Here is a 20,762-nt window from a genome sequence, read left to right as displayed (position 1 = left end):
GCGCATCAACTTATATGCCTCCCTACTTCGATCACAAGTACATAAGGCAGTTAAGGTTCGGGTTCGGGTTCAAGGCCTAGCGGCCGTCATTATTTCTACACTGCATTGGTATCAATCATCTCATCCCGTCGAAAAACCCATGTCTAGGTATCAAACAACAACTGTCCCTGAAATCCATAACTAAGGTCTTATCCAACTTTGCTTGCTTGCTTGCCATTAATCAGATGGGAATTTGTTTGCTCTACTCCCTCTCTCCTTTCCTTCGTCCTCCCCTTCATCAAATATCCAGATTTCCAGACTTTTTTGGTACGAAATGCTCAGCAGTAAATGATTGACTAGAAAGAAATTCCCGACCCAACACGACATGCAAAACTTCCTTCCCATTTCTTGTTAAACATACCCAAGACCCTTGTCCTCAAAACTCCAAGCCAAGCCAAAAATGCATTGCGATTTGCTCAACCACGTGCGGAACAAAGGAAAGCTTCTTTCCCACGTACAAACTCCCCAACCAGCCCGACACAGCTAGTTCAGTTCAGTTCACTTCAATTCCTCCTCTTACCCCGGGCTAAATAGGCGTAAAATACCCCGGCACCTTCTCATCCCCATGCGGCATCGGGTCCGGGCTCTCCACAGTCGGATAACTGCTCGTCCTTTGATGGCTCGGATACCTCGTAATCAGCTCCCTCGTCTTTCCGACCGGCACGCGCCCGGCATAAACCACCTCTTCATAAGCAGGGGACGCCACGTCGTGCATGTCTCCTACCCCTCCAAACTTCTCATTCTGATAATGAGGACTAGCAGGATTACCGACCATGGCATTGCTAGGTGCTAGCGCTGGATCGAAGCCATTATGATTATGGAAGGAAGGGGGGCGACCACCAAACTGCTGTCCGCCCTCCCCGCGAGTTTTTCCTGGCGTGGCCCATCCTATCAATGCGCCCATGACGCCGATGAGGACGACGATGACGTATGTTAGAAGCAGACCGAGCGCGATCAGAGCTTCTTGGATGACTCCGTTGCGCAGCGACCTGATCACTTTCCCTACGGCCTCGTTGATCTCGTCGGTGGTGACTGCGCCGGGCTTGGCCAGGAAGCTCGAGAGGTCGCCGTCACTACCCATGCTCTGCGCCGCTCCGGCGGAAAAGATGTCGTCGTCGAACCGCGGGAGGGTGACCTTGGCATGGTCGTGCACCCACGTCAGACCGTCCTGGACGGCGTCGATCTTGCGGCCAATGAGGCAGCCGACAACGTCGCGGGCGGTGTCGAGGAGGACGGTGCCGTTGAAGACGGCCACCAGAGCGTGGTCAATTTGGTCGTCGAGGACGGTGAGGGTGTTGTTGACGGATTCTGTGGCCTCGCGCACCCAGCCAAAGAGATCGCTGTTGATGTCGGATTCCATGTTGGCGACGACTGCGTTGGAGCTGTTGGCCCAGTTGTTGCTCACTTGCTTCAGAGTCCCGACCACGTCACCGGCGAAATCGCCCACTTGCGCTGCAAGCTCAGGTGCCTTTTTCTCGATCTGCCGGAGAAGCACCCACTGGAAGAGGCAGGACAAGATACCGGCGACGGCGAGCGACAGCACGAAAAGGGCGGGCAGGGAGGTGGCGTACGCAAAGGCCCATCTGATCAAGAGGTAGTTCTTGCTGTCTGTATCCTTGGTCCACCATTTGGCGAGTCTCATGCCGCCGTCGGCAGTCCAGCGGCGCGAGGCGATGTAGATGGCGTCCTGGGAGTTGAAGGCGTTGGCGTCCATTCGGGCGGCCCGCTCCCTTTCGCGCTTGAAGTCGCGATATTCAATGTAGCCCATGACGAAAATGGCGAGTACGGCGAGGATGATGATGACGACCAAAAAGGCAATCTTGGCTTTGTAAACGAGGGTGACCAGGGATTCGAAGAAGTCATTGAGGAAGGAGTTGTTGGAGCAGAAGGACAAGGCTTGCTTCTCCGCGGTGGGGAAGATGGTGGGCTCAATCGTGAACTCGGAAAAGGCGACATCGATCTTGTTCTTGACGAGGTTGAAGGGGATGGCGAGGGCAGACTCGGTCAGGTTTTTGGCTTCGTCAAATGTCGGGATCTTTTGGTCGAGGACATCCAGGCCATTGACGACGCCGCTGGCATTGATCTTGATTCCCTGGAGGTCCCTGATGTGGCTGTCAATGTTGATAGTTGGAAGTTGAATGTCCTTGCTGATGAGGCCAATGCCGCTGTTGATGAAATCCCTTGCCTTGTCGATGGCACTCTGGAAGCTCTTCATGTCGTCGGTGATACCCTTGGTGATGGACGAAATGGCGTCGTTCATCACCTTGGTTGCGCCCTCGACTACCGCGGTCGCCACGTGCAGACCGCCGTGGATGAAGGCTGCCACCAGACAGGCAAAGGTGCCAATGTACATGTTGATGACAAACATAATGATGGCCTGGACGCCCGTGAGGATCATCTTGAGGACTGATGCCATTGCTTCGACCGCCTTTTGCATGCTGCCGGCGGCCATGACGTTGACGCCCTTGGACATGTAATAAGGCATGGACGCCATGGCGCTACCGACGTCTTCGACCTTTGTGCATGCTGAGAGGGCCTTGGCCTTGGCATCGCCGAGGTTTTCCTTGAGGTTTGCTGTGAGGAGGATGACGCGGATCAGGACCAAAATCAACAGAATCGTCCACCGGTTGAACCATAGCTGTGATAGCCTCGCTCGCAAGCCGAGATAGGGAGTGATTCGGGGATCGGTATCGGGGTGCGATTTTAGCTGGGGCTCGGTCTGTTGGTCATTGTGAAGGTTGACGTTTTGCCATGGGGTTGCCGTATTAAGAGAGAGTGGGACTGGGGGGATGCCGCCTCCATTCTTTTCGTTGTAAACCATGGTATTGATATATCGTTCTTATTCTTGAACCAGCAAGATGGTGTAGTAAATCGTGGAGTTGTCTACTAATTGTGCAAAAGTCGAAAAGTGAAAAGGAAAGCGAATGCCGTGAGACCGCGTAGTGTATGTCTGCTAGTAAAAAAAAGACCGAAAAATTGCTGTTCACCCGTCTAGACCAGCTGGATGAACACTCTCGAGAAGGAATTACTGAGCCGAAGACCGGGAAAGGGAAAAAAGGGAAATGCAAATGAGCAAGAGAAAGGAACAAGAAAAGCGAGTCAAAGGAAACAAGAGGGTATCCAAAACAGAAAGGCTTGCCCACTATGACTGCATACTGGAGATATGAATAGGTGAAGAATGGGAAACGAACAGGTGAGGAGGTGAGTGAACAATAGAAAGAGAGTGCGTCAATAAGACGACGGACGGGAGAATAAGACGGACCCAGGCAGGCTAGTGACTTGACTGGCCCGGACTCCCGGAGGCTGGTGGGCCACTGAATAAGTCGGGAGTCGGGATGAAGGACCAAAAGATGGGATAGCAGGTGATGTGCAAATGACAATAGGCGCACCGGATCCCAGAATAGGAAGAAGGCCCATTGTTTCTTGAAAGCACATTGCCTTTGTTTGAATCTGTGTGCGTGAACAGTGGAGTGGGAGGAGGCTGATCAAGGGGTAGTCGTCCCGTAGCCGCGGTGGTTGTCTAAGCGCCCGGACTCTGGCAGCCAGTCGTTCTTTGTCATGGATCGATCCTTGAAGACCCCGGATTTCCTTGGTGGAGAGGCAACCCATCAAAAACTGGCTGGGTTGATGGATCAATGTGAGCCTGTCGTCTTGATGTCTGGCGCGCTTGCAGCCGGGCCATGCTGTTCATGAGACAAGGCCACCTGATGGGACTCGGGAGGGCTCATCATACTCACGGCAAGGTGAACAATGTGTGCCGGTCCTGTAGTCCACCTCTGACAATGGGTCACCGTGATGTCCTTCACCACCATCACCCTCTCTGGTCTGGAGTCTGTGGCAGAGCAGGTGTCGGGTTTCAATTGAGGCCGGTCGCCAGATCTGGCCTCAGCTAATCGTGGTGTTTAGTTCCGATGCCGAAATGCAATGAGTGCCGGGAAGTGGAAAAAAAGGAAAGAAGAAGAAAAAAAAGAAGGTGGCACTCAAAAGTGGAAGGCGTTCCTGCGTTTCAACCGCGGGCTGTCTCCGGCCAGTGATTGGTACCTGACAAGGGTCCAACAGACGCGCTTCTGCCGATGCCAAGTGGAAAGTGGGGCCACTACCCGCTGGAGCCCTGACAGCCAGTGGATGAATGACCTGGAGGCTCTGAAAGCCCAATGACGACAACCCGACAAGCCCAAGGAGAGATGGAGAGGCCGGCAGCCGGGCGCTTCCATTCTGCTGTTTCAAAAATGTTAAATAAAGACTTTCAATGACGAATCAATTCAAGTGACTCACGCAGAGAAAGGAATTGCCGTGTTCATTTACTTGTTCGCCGCGGCCGGTTGTTGTTTGGTCCATGGGGATTTGCATTTGGCGATGTCCATTCATACCTCGCTTGTTTTGGCGGCAGGCAGAGGAATGGTCTGTGCGTCAGAGGCACGTGAGAGGCCCCGACATTCTCACCATCTTCACCTCACCTCCGCCGGCGTCCCCTTCACTTCGCCGTTGTTGAACATCGCCGTGCTGCCATGAAGCGTGCGACCAGAAGGAAGACAGAGTTGCGATGGGTAACAGTCCCAAAACGTCGAACTTTCTTTTTGATTCTCGTGAACTTCTTCCCGTTCGATCAGTTCATTCTCAAATGTCTCCAACCTGCCTCTGCCTGCCGGTGAGCGAAGCCGATAAGATAAGGTCTGGTCCAGCGACCAGAAAGAACCCCAAAGCAAAAACACCCCAAATCAAGAACATACAACACCTTGGATTTATCGCTCGGACGGAGGCATCATGTCAAGTAGTGAGGCGGCACTGAGAAAAGATGAATACACTACGGCTAACATCAAGATTACACTCGGTCAAATGACCATTCTGTTTCCCCCCAAGTGACACTTACGTCTGCTTTGACTGACCTTTCACCCAATCTTCGAAGCTCTCCATGGCCTCATGCTCCGGATCCTCTCCGGCCTTGTCATCATTGCCAGCCTCATCACCATCGCCGGCCTCGTCATTATTACCGGCTTCGCCACCCGTCTCGCCCGAGTTCCCATCACTGCCCGACTTGCCATCTGGATTGGGATCCGTGTTGCCATTATCGACGGCCTCACTAGCCTCAGTAATCTTCTTCATGAGCACACCCCCGGCCGCCGACACAATGACGCCGGGAATGGCCTTGAGAGCGCCCTTTCCAACCGACTTGATGCCGTGCCAAAGTTTACCCCAGAAGCCTTCAGTGTTCGTTGAATCCACCGACTCGAACGACTCCGTCGTCGTCAGCTCCACAAGTGTCTCGAGTGCCGCATCGCCCAGGATCAGGCGCGCCTTGAGGCCTTGGTGTACTTTATTTGCCTCGGCCGCCGCTTCCATGTCCTCCTCAGCTTCGTCAGCCTCCCCGGCTTCATCATCAGCCTCGGCGCTCTCGTCGGGCTTCTGGCCATCATCACCGCCCTTAGAAGGCGCTACTGACTCGACAAGCTTGGGCATGCTCTCGGCTAGCGATTCGGTCTCAGCGCACTCTTGCAGCAGCGATAGGAGACGCTTATCCGCCGAGCCGGCCTTGGCGGACTGCTGCAGTAGCTTCTGGATGAAGGCGTTCATGCTCGTCTTGACCTTGGGCATGTTGTCGGTGGCGGTCCCGTTGCCATTCGGTGGTTTACCTGTGGTAGTCGTTGGCAGGACCCCACCTTCGTTGGGATCAGCGTTGATGCCAGCCTCCCCTCCTTGTGCTGACTGGTCACCACCTTCCTGGTCGCCACCTTCCTGGTCTTCAGTGTTCTCTTCACCCGCCTCTCCGGGCTTCCGGTTGGCACCGCCCTTGTCCAACGACTTCTTTACCAGGCCACTGACGCCTGAGATGAGAGCCCCTGCGGCGCTGCTGATGGCCGCGGTGGCCAGCTGCGCGCCAATGGTGCCGCCCTGGATTTTGTAGTTCCAGAAGCCCTCAACGCGCGGGCTGGTCCCGATCGCGTGCTTCGCCATCAGGTCCCAGACCTTCAGCCGCTTAATCGTAGCTTTGTCAAGCGAGAAGAGCGTGTCTAACGCGGCCTCACACAGCACTGCGCGACCCAGAGAGCCGGGATCCAGCGATTCGGACGACGCTTCCGTGTCGGCTTCTCCAACGGCCCCCTCTCGCAGGGTAGAGGTACGCTTGGTCTTGGAGTTCCGAGCGTGCATGGAGTGGCAGAAAGCGTGGGCATAGATGGCAGCTAGCTTTCCGGACAGACCCAAAGAGGCGGGCAACCCCACGTCGGAGACGCGCTCGCTGAAGGTCTGGCTGAAGGATTTGCCCCGGGTCATGATCTGCTTCAACTGGTAGGCCTCCGACGAGGGATCGGGCTGTTCTCCGGATTCGGCCTCGCTGCTTTCGTCGTAGTTAACTGCCTCGACGCTCAGGTCGGCCTCGAACGCCTCGTCATCGCCCGCCTCGCTGGGCTGGGCCGTCATCTGCAGCCATGAGACCTGTCGTGGCCCCTTGGGCATCTTCTTCTCCGACATGGCCAGGGCCTGGATGAAGGGCGCAAAGATGTTGCCCATCTTGCCGATCAGAGTGGCCTGGTTGATCTTACCGCCCATGACGTGGACGCCAATGGAGACACCGTCGCTGCTTCGGATGACAGGCGCACCAGAATTACCACCGTAGGTATCTGAGCATCAGGTTAGAATCGAATATCAGCTAACATGTCCGTCTAGATAGGATATCAAAACGAGGATGCGTACCAATCTTGTACTCAAGCAACAACTTGGCTTTGACAACGTCAAACTTGACCTTCATGAAACACTCGTACATGTGTTCGCCTTTGTCCAGATCTCTGTAGTCATGGTTAGTCTAGCCATGGCTCGCAAAGAGACCTTCCCCTTCCTGTCTGAATATCATGACATGGCAGAGGAGGTGAGTTCCTAGATAGGTGCAGGTAGGGTTGACAGAGAGTAGGTAAGCACTTACCCCGGATATCCCACGACTCCGAGCTCCATGTTCCCGACCAGCGGTGTGTCCACGTATTTGATCGGCTTGATCCCATCAAACGGCTTGTTTACCTTGATAAAGGAGACGTCGTGGTGAGACTCTCCAAACTTCATCCACTCCGACGTAGTCGCGACCTTGACGCCTTTGCGGAACTGGACACTAGGAGAACCTGCCCCGGTGTGTGTGTGTCAGCCATACCTACCTAACTACTTATAGTGAGGAACGATAATACATACCAATGGAAGCGCGGCCGTTGTACCCTATGTACGCCTTGATCTCCACGACCTGATTAAGATAGTGCCCCCAGTCAAAGACACAATGGCCCGCGGTAACAATCAGGTCAGGAGCGATGAGCCAGCCCGTCGCGATCAGGGTTCTTGGGCTCTTGGTGCTTGGGTCCTGGTACACCAGGAAGAGCTTGACGATGGCTACACCACATAACAGAGAAACGGCTTCAGCAGACAGACACTCGGCAACATTACCTACATTGAAAGTAGGTAGTGAATACTCACATCTGTACTTCCCACCGGGACCAAAGTCCCTGGCATTCACCTTCTTACGATTATCAACATCAAAGACGGTTTCTGCTGCTCTGGTTCTTTTTGGCGCCGCTGATTCCGCGGTCCTTGCTCGACAGGGCGTTGGAGCTTCCGATGACGGTAGCACTGAACGGAGGCGCAAAGTCACCGTTGGACGGAGACGGCTTGTTCTTGGTAGAGGTAGGCAGGCCGGTGGGGACCTTTTTGTTGGCTGGAACGGCGCCGGGGACGGTTGAAGTTGGGGCGGCATTATCGTTGTCTTGTTTGGATCCCTGCGGTCGATTTTTTGCGGGCTCGACCCCGTTCAATGCACGTGGCGTTGTGAGTCTGGTAGGCATATTGCTAAAAGGACGCAGTTGAAACTTAAGAATGGGTAGGCAAAGTAGGTATTTATGGAGGAAATGGACTGAGGCTTTCACATTGATCTGCTACGGAAAAGCAGGACACTTGGGCAATTTATATTCATGTTGCGGACATCAGTGCTAAGTCCCCCCCCCTCTCCCTCGTGTAACTTATGATCCATTGTGCTCAAATCTTGTCAATGTATTGACGTGCCGACAAATGATGGGGACACTCGCAGCCGCCGTTCCTCCTACCTCTACCAATATTGGCCTCATTGTTCCTCGCCATGTCTACCTATACGTGCAATCTAAGTACAAACCCCTAGATCGGTAGAAGGTATCACCGACGCCATAACCGAGAAACAGTGTCATCGTACAATAGAGACATGTGCGATCACCTCTTACACACATGTATGTGCTCATTACAGGGTGTATCTACCTCTACATCCCACTCTGAGGATGTGTCAATGAGTTCTGATCCAACAAATCGAGCCATTGGTCAATTCCATGGCGGTCTAGACCCGTAACGTCTACGATGACACAGAGTCAAGACAGCGGGGTTGATACTCGCAAAAGAGCCGAGTATACTCGGACCTTGGTCACACTTCCCCGTAGTAAATAAGCTGGTACAGAATCCGAGTATCTGGGCAATATAGGTACCTACGTACGTAGGCAGGATCAAGTAGGTCCTTGTATCACGGAGGACCACTGGTCCTTATGCTACCTCTATGTTATTTGAAGCTGTGATACAGCCGGTGGGGACCTGTAACATCTATGATAGCACAGAGTCTAGGTACCTAGACGGCCACTTTCAAACCTCCTCATTTTCGTCCGTAGGTAGAGGTAGACTCCACGGCAGGCTCAACTTTTACTCTCCTCTCTTGTCGCTCCTCTGTTCACTGTACAGAACTCACTGGGCACATTACAACCTACCTCACCAGTGATCTCACCTGGTGATAGCTGGCGCGGAAATTGGCCCGTTCAACCGTATAACATTGGGTAATCCACCAGGCTTTATCCGCCTCGTAGAAGATCTCATAGAAGCGAAAGATGGAAAGATGGCTTGAGGGGCAATTTCGAAGTGCCCAGGCAGGACCGACCGAATTGGATTTTGAACAACGAACCCATATCAAGAGGGAAAAAGGAATGTCAATGGATAATTCCCATGTGAAGCTTCAAAGAGCAAGCGAACGAATGGGACCAGACGGGGTTCATAGATGCGATGACAGCCCACCCACATCGATGGGATTTAAAGCCACAGCCAAAACTTTAGCTAAAGATAATACACGATTTCGACGAGAACAGTCTCTACGGAGGTAGTTTGTGCAGTCTATACATAGGTACCTACTAATAATCTAAGATGGGGTATCATTTTACAACCGAAAACGTTGCTAAAAACATGCGCATCCGCCGCCCGCTCCCTTGGTGACCACACGCACCAGAATCCTCCATGGATGTATATCGCATAGATCCCACAGTTTAACACCCTTTCTTCGCCTCATCTATCCCATCCATCCCAACTTTCCAATGTTCTACACCCCAACCCTTATCCAAACCCTAAACAACCAGTGTGGAGGTATTCAAATACTTCTGTCTGATCCTCCTTCTGACACTGGCGTTGGGTTCATTTCAACCCTGTCGTTCCTGTGCTGCTGCCTTGCTTTGGAGCAGGCATAGTCATTCGCTCTTTCTGAACCTCTTCCTCCGTCTCAATTCTGTTGATCCTGTCGCACCGGCTTCCTCTCATTCTTATCACATCCATGACCCTGTATATACTTTGCGAGTTCGATCGCGAGACTCGACATGTTGTACGTATGTGGAGTCATGAAACGGTTGATTTCGTTGGACGTCTGGTGACGGTCGACATATATCATGGATTCACAAAACGGCCCCGACAATGCCAACCCAACCCAACCGATCCGATCCGTATTTCTTTTCTCTCCTTCGTGTGATGCGAGCGATTTCTATTCCTCCTTTGCGTTTCGTCGTCTGATGCCGTTCGTTGCGTCTGTTGATGCTATAAACGGTGATGATCGTGCTTCAAATTAACGTGTTTGTGCGTGTTTCCCTTTCCTTCCTTTCGGCCTGCTTTGCTAAAGAGGCCAAACATCGGGCTGGGTCAGGTCGAGATAGACCAAAGCTTGGAGCCTGCCAATGACAAATCTTCCATCCAGACGCCATTGAACTAGCGATTGCCGACTACTCGTAAAAGGGCGAGTGAATGCTTTCGTGGTGTTGGCGCATGCACATGGTCATCTATCCGCCGGTCGGTGCTGTTTTGTATGATGGACGGGTTGATGGACCGAGTGACTGCGGCCTGCGAAACAAAAGTTCCGGTTGTTGATGTTTGTTGATGGGGTAAACTCATGATACTGGAATGCCGAATGAATGTTTCATCCTCGGGTGTCGCAAGTGATGCCGGCACCGGGTAATTAGATGTTGTGAATATGTTATCGATCAGTCGATCTGATAATCATCGGCTAGCGGATGCGAGGGTGCGAATTGGCGCAAATCCTGGAAATTCAAACTGTACCGAATGCGCGGCCGTTGACGGATGATGTATTATGTGATGGTGTGCTGATTTGATGGGATGGGGTTTGTGACATCCGCCGGCGACATCCACCGAATTCGGAACGCTGCGAACATTTTTCTCGATCCGAATCGGGCTATGTAACGACCTTTCAGAGTTTCTTTTGTTGGAAGGTACGACGCTTCATTGCTGTTCAACCCTTTGGCGCAAGCTTTTCGTCGTGCTTGTGCTTTTCGTCGCGTCACCACATCTCGTCATAATACATTGATGAAAAGAAGAAAAAAAAAAAAAAAAAAAAGAGAGAGACAGAGGGGAGTGTCTGAGAGCGGGGCCCCTTCATGATCTCATCCAATATCATTTTCCCCGCTCTACTCAGGCACTGGCACTGCACTGCACTGAACTGCACTGCGCTCACTCACACAACCCTCTGCTTCTTTGTCTTGCTCTTGCCGCTGCCGCCGCCGCCATCTTCTTCTTCTTGTTCTTGTTGTCCGCCAGCGTCAGCGTGTTTCTGTCCCGCCAATAAATGTTTCATGGTGGGATCGGGTATAATGAACTCCCCTCCTGGTCCTAGTGGAGGGACAACAAGCTCATTATCTATACCTTCAGCAGCGCCGTACCCTTCATCCCGCTCGTTCTCGGCGGCGCAGGGCTCGCATTCTTGGTCGAATTCGTGCTCCTCGATTTGCACGCCAAAGGCGCATTGGCCAAAAACGCCCGTGTTCTTGGCTTCGAGACACGAGAGCTCTTGGGAGAGGTCTTCCCAGACAAAGTGCTCGGTGCAGTGGGGGCACGTGCCTGAGAAAACGATATGGCGGCACATGGTTGTGGGTTGTTTGTTTGTTTGTGTTGTGTGTTGTGTGTGTGAATGGATGGTAAAGGGAGAAGGGAATGGTCTGAGTGATGAATCCTATATATCTATCTTGTTCGTGTTGAAGAACAAAAGGGAAAAAAAGTCCGTTTCTCAAATGCCGACCGTGGACGGAGAACAAAAACTGAACTAGAGAAATATACAGTCCCTAAAGGACCAATCCATCGACAGATATGCCGTGGGCCCCAGTCGATGTCTCGTTCTTGGTCTCGATGAGAGATGCGGTTCGTCAAAGCTGGAGATTGAGGGATTCGGTCACTCCACTTGGCAACCAGGGGATGGAATATTGGGTAGCTTGGAAATTGGCACGAAACGGGAATCACGAAGGTCTTCTTCTTCGGGGTTCTGTAGCCGGACGAGAAGAAAAATGAAAAAAAGGGCAATGGGAGAAGCCGAAATCGATGATGGACTGGATGGACGAACGGATACCTAGCAAACCCCGGGCATCGGACATGTCTCCGGCATCTGACATGATTGGGCTCTTGAAATCGGAGATGATAGTCCGTGCACCATGATTGAGTGAACGGCAACCGTTGCAACGATGGTCAAATGCAAGGAAGCCATCACGGCCGGACCCTTGCAGGGCTGATTGATCACTGTTCGGTGACAGGCGAGGGCCATGCTCGCCATGCTTCCCGGTGGAGCTACCTCGGACCAAATCCCCACTTTGACTCCAAACGTCTCCAATAGAAGTAGCGATTCCAGCCGGTGCCGAGCCGTGGCCCGCTGATCCCCGCTTTCCCCGTTCCTCGTACAGCTGAAGCCTTCCCTGTTGCGGTTCGATTTGCCGAGTTTCTTCAGGCGGCCTTTCAGCGCATCTTAAGCGCTTGCACTAACAGTTCTGATGTCCATCATCTGACCAACCTCACTTCGCTTTCTCCCCTTCATCCTTTTTACGTACCAGTCAAGGAAAAGTCTGTCAATCATGATTGCTGAGTATCCAAAGTTGACGCGAACGTTCTCAATTTCGGTTCCACCTTGATCTTGATCTTGCAATAGGAATTTCGCTTGGCGTGGCCATCGATTAACGGAGGTTTCTTCCAGAAGATAAAGAAGAATGGTTTTTGCCTGTTCACGTATGATGCTGGAGAGGGCTTCGCATGGCCCAAGAAGTTGGTTGACGCGTAAAAGGCCACTTGGCGTCGTGTCAACAGGCGCAAGAAGGCGGAGGAGAGCATCGGTTGAGCATCCATGTACGATAATCGACGACAATTTGTTTTTTTCCCCGATGGGAGCATTGATAAGGAACTTCCCGCATCGAGGAAGGTGATACCCTGGGCAACAGCAGTCAACGAGAACCTTTCCTCTTCTATTAGCAACATCATCAGATAGCTGAACGAACAGATCTCTTGATCTACATCTAATCCCATGTATCACACTCTCTCATATCTTTTCTTCGAAAACGGCCTGACCGGGCCTGCCCGGAAACATTAGATTATGTACCCGGTAAATCTATATTAAAGTGACGCGATCTGTATGGACTCGAAAAACTAAGAACAAAGGAAAGATGTTGATCACAAATCAGTACACCTTCTCTACAAGATAGAAGAAGTTAAAATAACGTCATATCATTTTGAGGAATGGACAGAAGCCAAGCGCTCAAATAGGAGATTTTCGATTCTGAATCTCTCGAGTTTCTACGGTACGTCGGAGGCGGGAGATGGAAATATGGCTCCGGGGGTAACTTTGGGGGTCTCAAAAGAGACCGACCAGTCGATTTGAAATTTCGAGACGAACAAACTTGACATTAAGGGGGACAAAAAGCCAAAGAACTGTGAGATCGCCATAAAAAGGCTCTAGCATACAGGGAACTAAATGGGAAGGGATGCATATATGCAGCGACAGCCCATACAGGACGAAAGGAAGACGCAGAATGAAGGTAGGTAGGTAAAAATAAAACAAGAACCCCACAGAAATAACCTCGTGGTAGCAAATATTAGAGCTGCTCCTCTAGCTCGTGTTCTTCCATCTGAACTTCAAATCCCCATTTTTCGTCCCGTCCCTTTCTATAAATAAACAGCTTCTCGTTTATTTCGTCCCATTCGTAGGCAAACTTCTTCAATTTCCAGGCCGAAGCATCGTCCTTGGCTTTTGCCAAGACCCCGAGGATGTTTTGGGGGCTGTTAGGGCGATGAGCGACGGAATTAAGCAGCTCGATGGGGCTCATTGTGAAACCCCTTGGGAGCTCCCAGAAGCCCCAATGAGTCAAAATAACAATGAAGATTGCGGAAGCACTGGTGACTAGGGCCATCAAGAAACAAAATTGTGCCCTTTCATCGAGCCACTGCCGCTGAGCTTTTTCGCTCCAGTACTGCACAGGTTGGGTTTTCCCCGTGTCGACCGCCGCCAAGACCGAAATCCTCAGGGCCAGTTCCTGGTATGTTTCGATGATGTCGGTCATCGGAGACAGAAAACTCATTCTGCATGGGAGCACGCCTTGTTTCTGTATTTCAGGTTTGATAGCGTACCCAGCGGCGATATGGCTTCGATAGCTTGAACCCATGTCGATAACATCGTCACTAAACCGCCAGTGCCATTGGCGATGAATTGTGCCAAATTTTGTGTTATAGAGGTCTCGCACCATCTTTGTCAGAATCTCTAGACGTACGTCGTGTTGTACGACGTGGAACGGACGCGGCTCGAGGGGCAAGAAGAAAAGGTTTGGGAAAAACTCGTAAGAAAACCTCGACTGGCTGAACAAGGGGAAGTACTCGCTGCAAAATATGTTAGCCTCTTTCCTCATCCAAGACCATGATGCGCGGCAGGAGGTAGATTGAGAAAGATGTTTGGCCACCTACACAAGTTCTGCGCTCCTTCCTCGTTCGTAAAAAGTTGCATTGCCAGTTACGTTCAGGTTGTACCGGACAATGGCCGGTGCCAGTGAGCATCGCTGGTGGACATATCGTCCAGCACAGTCAGTCTCCAATTTGAAGGCCGTATTCACGGCCAAGGAATAACCTTTTGGTCCTGAATTGTCGGCAATATCGATGATGAAGAGGTCTTGGGCCCCCTCTACTGGTGATGTCGGGTTGAAGTGGTATGTCTCGCCCACCAAGTCCGCACATGTCACTCAACGGTCCGATACGATCGTCATGCTCTAGAATCTGCGGAACCCTTGCGTTGTCTCTAAGGACCAGTTATTCGACTAAGAGTTCTGACCGATCGAATCCTTGGGCGAGACGGTCTTGCGAACCACCTTGGCGGAAAACATGAAAAGACATGATGTAAACATGAAAAGATAGGATGTAAATATGAAAAGACATGATGTCGGGAGTGATATGCACATCTAACGTCCCGTTGTTACGAATCGTGACATCTCCCTGGTACATCGAGTGACTCCAGAACCAAGCATTGCCGCATGCCACCACACAAAAGATTATAGACACTAGGGCATCAAAGCATCAGTATTGAAGGCACAGGTAACCAAAACTCAAGTATCTAGGTACGGGATAAAGAAAGTGCATACTGGTTAGGTAGGTAACTTACTCCATGCGACCCATAGGGCCTTTCCGCGCTTCACAGCCTTCATGGCTTCAGCCATGCTCGTCGTGCTTTCTCGAACATAATGAACTTCGCTCAACTGAATAATAGATGCTTACCGTGTCAGCAGTTGCGCCTTTGTTTGTTTGAAAGAGGAAGAAAAAAAACTTACACTCATTCCTCTCCGTGCGCGAACCCAGAAGCCAATAATACCCCCATTTTTGAACCCAAAGGTGAGAGAGGCGACGCTGATCATGCTGATGCCGGAGACGAGCATTTGGGGTTCAAGAGGGTACGGCCATTCCGCGACCGGGTGGCCTACGGCCTTGGCCCGGAGAATGATGTTGGCTATGAAGCCTACAAGGTGAACAAGAAACCAGAGGTCAGCTGTGGAACAAGGCATGAGTGACTCCTTGTGACTGGACTAACAACTTACCAGCGATGCCCACCAAAATGGAGCAAAAGGACACCCACGGAAACAGCCGAAGCCAGTCGGGGACCCAGGCGGGCCAAGACAACTTCCAACCAGGGAAAAAGAACTTCATCCTGCACGGTGGATGGACGAAAGAAAGAAAAGGGAAGAGAGAGGAAGGAAAAGGCAAAGGAAAAAGCAAGAAGAGAAGTTGGAAAAGACACACGAAGAAAGAAGTTCGTCAAGATCAGCGAAGCAAGACACGGTACAAGTGCTCTCAAGGAGTGAAGAAGAAAAGGAGAACGACGGGCTGATCAGGTTTCATGGGCATCATTGAGATTTGAACGTGAGGCTAGAAAGTCGGAAGTGAGGATTGCCGGGTGGGCGAGCGACAGCGATTTGGCTACACAGGAACAAAAGAACCTATATTTAAGGCAATGTCAGTGAGTGTGGGTGGTTGATTCTGTGGTAAAGTGTTGACCGAAAATGAAAAATACTGGGTAGCTCCAGGTATCATCCGTTGAACGTCCTTTCCCACCAACAAAGCCACTTGGTTCGACCTCGCTCCATGACTGTGACGTTCCTGTTGCGGTTCCTTCCTTGCTCAGAAATACTAGTCTTACCCGTTCGTAGTATCCTTCAGCTCCGGGCTCTTTCCATTTCAGTGAGTTGCAAATGCCTTTCTGGACAGGTGTAGTTCATTTCTTCCCCTCGAAATGAGACCTGCGAAATGAATGTTCGGGGTGCTGGGAGAAAGCTTGATGCCAACAAACTGCTCGGAATTTGGTAGTCGTTATTGGCTCATGACTGAACTCTGTAACACTCCCTTGGCTGGACCGGGATATTCACCATCTTGAGCCGATGGTATGCCGGTGTGATTCCAAGTGATGAGCGATAGTAAGCAATAGTATTTCAATGCACAGATTGCGTCTTGACCCGGTTATTGAGGTACTGCATGACTGCATGCGGTGTTAGGAAAGCGATAGGGAAAGAACGATAAGGGAGGAGGGGGATGCAAGATGGCCTTGGATAAATTTGAACTGGCAAGCGTGAGTCCCACACATCCTGCAAGCGACTGCTGAAGATATCCATGCCCGACTGTGCTTGCATTATTTCTCATTGACCTCCAATTATTCCGAGAATTACAAGAAGCGGAACGATACATGCAATTCAGAAAAAGCCAGCGACAACCTGCATATCCTAGTTTACAACGAGTGTTAAATAGCAGGGACCATCCAACTTTCCTAGGTCCTTCCCTCTTTCCTCCTCCGTCCAACTTCAACCACCAAAGCCCCCGAGTCTTTTACATCAACCCCCATTATTTTCGAAGTTGCAGCCATGAAGTTTATTCTTACCGTGGCTGCCCTTACCGTGGCTGCCCTCACCGGCGCTGCCCTTGGCGGCCTCGTTGCTATCCCAGTTGACTTGTCCAAGTACAACCTCTCCAACTGTACCAAAGCTTACTTGCCTTATACTGCGAATAAAATGACCGGATTCGAGGTTAACGAGGAGCGAAAGTACGCGTACTGCGTCGTCACCACCCGCAATTCCACCTTCTTCGACTACAAATGCTTGTGTAGGGGGGGAGACGGCGAGGGGTCAGCAATCATCGATGCGGCTCTTCTAGACGGCGCTGTTTGGCTCGAGTGTGGGTGGGATTACTCCTTCAGTACGTATTACGTCGTGTCTTGGTATCTTCGTGCTTCGCAGGACACTTTGCGCAAAACATGAATCCAACCCTTACTATGTCCAGGTAAACTAACGTGCCTCATTTGAATAACTAAACAGATGTAGTCTTCCCCGAGACGAGAAACTTCTGCCGCACATTGCTGAACGAAGACGCCGCCACTGATCATGGGCAATTGTTGGAACGCTATGTCCCGACCTAGGCAAGACCCTCCTGCCATTTTTGACCCCGTTGTTACCGATGAAATGCCCGACCTTATCAACAAAGACCTCTCCACCGCCACTACTCGTCGGAATCGACAGGCTTGAAGCAAGTGGGACCACTCCCCCATCCGGAGATTGACCTCATTGTTGCCGAAGAATTGCCCGATAGAAGGGTGCAAGCCGAATGGCGTATCACGATGCGGTACGGAGAAGAATACGATGTCCATGCTGAAAAAATGTGTATGGATGGTTGGATATTTGACGGCTACTAGCTGCAAAAAGATTACTGATACCATGGCTGCCACCCGAGAACAATGGCGGCTGGGTAAAGGGATTGCTAAGGTTGGAACTCAGAATGAACTTGTTCCCATCATGTTGACGGCGCTGACCGTTTTCCTATTGTTATTCTTCTGCATCCTTTAGTAACCACCAAGTAGTATGCACAGAAAGAATTGATGAATGTTAGCAATCGCGTGGTCGGGGCCGATTTCCTGTGCGAAGACTAGGGAACGGGACAAGACGGAAATTGCAGACCATCACTTTGAAATTTGTACTTCTTTCGAAGTTGTTTGGTGTTGTATTTGGGAGTTTCTCAACTAGATGGTTGAGACCCGAGTAAAGGCATTTGCAAGTGCACACGCGGTCGCTTCGCACGACCAAAGCCAGGTTAGACCTGAAAGAGAACGTAAAAGACATTTCGCCAGCAGGGTAGAGCTTGCATTGCGCATCCTGAGGATGAAGCGACGGCATAACCTTCACTCATAGGCCAAGTGGCTTTGTGCCTCCTTCGTTCATTCGGAGACGGCTTCTATGGATTTTCAGCTACAAGTTGTACTCCAGGCAGAACCGGGAAGGAACCACCAAAGCTTCATCGGAGACGGCAACCCCTGAACGCTTGGGTACTTGGAATGGAAAGAAGAATCACACCAGCCCCTGCCCTCCTTCCCGACCTTCAGGTTTCCATGCTTTCCATGTTTTTGCGTAAGCGCCTCCGGTATCTTCACAATTAACCACCAACACTCTCCGAAGTCGCCTTTCCTCCTTGGTCAAACTTTTAACTTGCCAGAACCTCCGACGTCTCCGCCTGCTCGCCCGCCTGCGAAGTTTTCCTTCCTCGACTCGCGTTCAAGTCTCGTGACTCCAACCATACCCACTCCGTCTAGTCGCCGCGCAACGACACCCTCACAACGGCAGGTCGCTGGTTCCCATCTCTCGTGGGCTCTAGCTACGTCTCTGGCTCCAGTATATCGCTATTTTTGTGGCTGTAAATACGCAGTTGGGTCACATCGAACCCCCGTTGTTCACGTTCTTACACCTGCCCTCCAGTTTGGCCTTCGTTATTACGATAACTACTCGTCGTTTCGTTCACGTGAACAGAGAGGGCAGTCATCAAGTGGACATTTTACCATGTCGCCATTGGGCAAGTGGTGTCGATCTTTGCCTGCATGGTCGTTCTCGTTCTTATTTGGCTTCTGTGAGACGTCGTATGGGAGTGATGACACTAAGTCCTGGTCTTCACTTCATTTTTCAAAAACAGCTTTCTGACCATTCATCTTGCTATCTTTAGCCTATCTCTGGTTGCCACTCTTCATGCCCAGTGTCGATTGACATAGGTCTACTCCGATATTGAGATCCGATAAGTAACCAGATCAGATTCATTGACGCCTACCTATTTCGATGTCTTCAAGAGATAACTTCTGTCCTACCAGTGCTAGGTATCAACAAGTGATTGGATGCCTTTCTTGTACTAAATAATCGATTATAATTGCATCGCGACAGCTCAAAAGGCGTACCGCTCTGCATACAGCCACATCACTCCTTCTCTTATTGTCTTTTCATTTGTGGTTTCTTCACAATCTGAGCCTTCCCAAGCCCATTCCCTACACAATTTTTGCCGTCGTTTCGGCTCAAACTCAGCACCTCTATGACCTGAATAATAGAAGATCTGGCTGAGTTACACCATGCCTGATACTTGTGATTGTTGTGTAATCTAGTGGAAGGAGCACGTTCGCAAACTCCGAGGGGGTTATGGAGAAACTCCTGCCTAATCCCCAGCGGAGTTTTCCACGAGAACGAACAACAAGTCAGAGATTCAAGGAGAATGAAGCCGGCGACGATGGATCCATTCTCTTTTCAAACGTGACAGAACAACACCAGTCCGCAGTACGTGAAACACGCTTGCAAGTGTGACCGATCAAGTCATTCCACAGTTGGAGCTGGGTTTTGACGCTTAATACAGCTTGGAACGCACGTTACGCTTTGCTTTCCCCAGTCTTGTTTGGGCGAAGTGACAGCCACGAATGAGAAACACAACAGTTAGTGGTCGCCATGGCACATATTAGTGCGGTTATTTCCATCCCAACTTTGGTGTGTCTTTCCATCTCAACTTTACGTCCAACTTGGGGCTTTTATGGTTTTCGATCCCAACTTCTACTTCAAAATTAGTGCGAAGATACCATACCGCTTTCCCTGCGTGGAATAAATAGATGGGAGTGACACGTGGTAGGAGTTGAGCCTCAATCCGGGACCAAGATCATGGGTAAGGGTTAACAACATGAAGGGACTACACTCTCAACTGGAGAAAGCATAGGTGTAACCGACCTTACTCAAAACCTATGACACGATCCTACCTTGTCCCAGCCATCTCGGATTGTTGCCATAAAGAGCTATACCATCTTTCTTGAAGTCTGGAGGACTGGAGAATTTCCGATTTAGCTTCTTCTTTGTTTTAACCCTACTCGAATAAATACTGGGTATCAGATAACTACAGGACGCGGTTTGGGCTTTTGAGGAAACTGATGTGGTTTTTCCCGTCAATTGTTTTTCCAAGGACTATATATAAAGGTACGGTCTGGAGATAGAAGCCGGTTGAGAAGGGGGTTGTGCGACGGCTGGCACTAGCCATACCGTTACCCGCCTCATTCACGACTGACTTATTGCTGTGTTCACGAGTGTGGTCAAGTTCTGCATATTCCTAACTTCTTCCAGAGGTCGTAGGTAGATAACCCCGTTCTCCCCTTCCAGCCTTACAACCCTCTCCTTTCAGCCTTCACACTTCCAGTTCATATTCCACCCTTTCAACTTCCCAGTCCACATCATCCAGCAGTCTCCTTCTAGCCTTCTCATTCCATATTTCAAATCTTCCCCTTCCAGCCAATGCCCTTCCCTTCGTACTTCCAGTTCATTTTCTACCCTTTCAACTTTCCAGTCCATAGGTATTATCGAGCAGTCGCCTTCTAAGTAGCCTTCCCATTCCACCTTTCAAGTCCTTCCCTTCCAGCGACGGCCCTTCAAATCCCTCCTCTCCAGCCTTCCATGCAGTCATTTCGGAGCTTCGTTCCCCTTCTTCAACTCAACTCTTCTTCCTTCTGTAAGGTAGCCAAGTGGTACCTCATTACTTCCTTACCTTCATACGAACTTGCTACATCCAGTTCATATTCTACCCTTTCACCTTTTTAGTCCACATCATCCAGCAGTCGCCTTCTAGCCTTCCCATTTCACCTTTCAAGTCCTCCCCTTCCAGCCATCGCCTTCCACTTCCTCCTCTCCAGCCTTCCATGCAGAACCTTCCAGCCTTACAATACTCTCCTTTCAGCCTTCGCACTTCCAATCCACGTTCTCCCATTCCACCTTTCAAGTCTTCCCCTTCCAGCCATCGCCCTTCCAATTCCTCCTCTCCAGCCTTCCATGCAGTCCATTTCGGAGGTTCATTCTCTTTCTTCA

At 50.9% G+C, this 20,762-nt stretch overlaps 4 protein-coding genes across 4 annotated transcripts; 1 reads left to right on the top strand and 3 right to left on the bottom strand.

Moving 5' to 3' along the window:
• Positions 1-522: 522 nt before the first annotated feature.
• NEUTE1DRAFT_83106 (uncharacterized protein) lies at positions 523-2,860 on the bottom strand (the record flags this gene model as incomplete). The annotated part of the gene is made up of 1 exon (XM_009853448.1): positions 523-2,860. The coding sequence occupies one exon, from the start codon at positions 2,858-2,860 to the stop codon at positions 566-568; it is 2,295 nt and encodes a 764-aa protein (XP_009851750.1).
• A 7,941-nt stretch (positions 2,861-10,801) lies between these two features.
• On the bottom strand, positions 10,802-11,209 carry NEUTE1DRAFT_138314 (uncharacterized protein; the record flags this gene model as incomplete). Its single annotated transcript, XM_009853447.1, has 1 exon — positions 10,802-11,209. The coding sequence occupies one exon, from the start codon at positions 11,207-11,209 to the stop codon at positions 10,802-10,804; it is 408 nt and encodes a 135-aa protein (XP_009851749.1).
• A 1,984-nt stretch (positions 11,210-13,193) lies between these two features.
• On the bottom strand, positions 13,194-15,282 carry NEUTE1DRAFT_43859 (uncharacterized protein; the record flags this gene model as incomplete). Its single annotated transcript, XM_009853259.1, has 5 exons — positions 13,194-14,051; positions 14,467-14,642; positions 14,744-14,837; positions 14,910-15,094; positions 15,174-15,282. 5 exons carry the CDS (start codon positions 15,280-15,282, stop codon positions 13,194-13,196), a joined length of 1,422 nt encoding a protein of 473 aa, XP_009851561.1.
• A 1,205-nt stretch (positions 15,283-16,487) lies between these two features.
• On the top strand, positions 16,488-17,038 carry NEUTE1DRAFT_138312 (uncharacterized protein; the record flags this gene model as incomplete). The annotated part of the gene is made up of 2 exons (XM_009853446.1): positions 16,488-16,818; positions 16,938-17,038. The coding sequence occupies 2 exons, from the start codon at positions 16,488-16,490 to the stop codon at positions 17,036-17,038; spliced, it is 432 nt and encodes a 143-aa protein (XP_009851748.1).
• Positions 17,039-20,762: the final 3,724 nt, after the last annotated feature.

The sequence above is a fragment of the Neurospora tetrasperma genome (assembly GCF_000213175.1).
Source record: "Neurospora tetrasperma FGSC 2508 unplaced genomic scaffold NEUTE1scaffold_4, whole genome shotgun sequence".
Classification (NCBI taxonomy): domain Eukaryota; kingdom Fungi; phylum Ascomycota; class Sordariomycetes; order Sordariales; family Sordariaceae; genus Neurospora; species Neurospora tetrasperma.
Note: the sequence above shows the minus strand (reverse complement) of the source record. Positions and strands in the feature narration are given on the sequence as shown.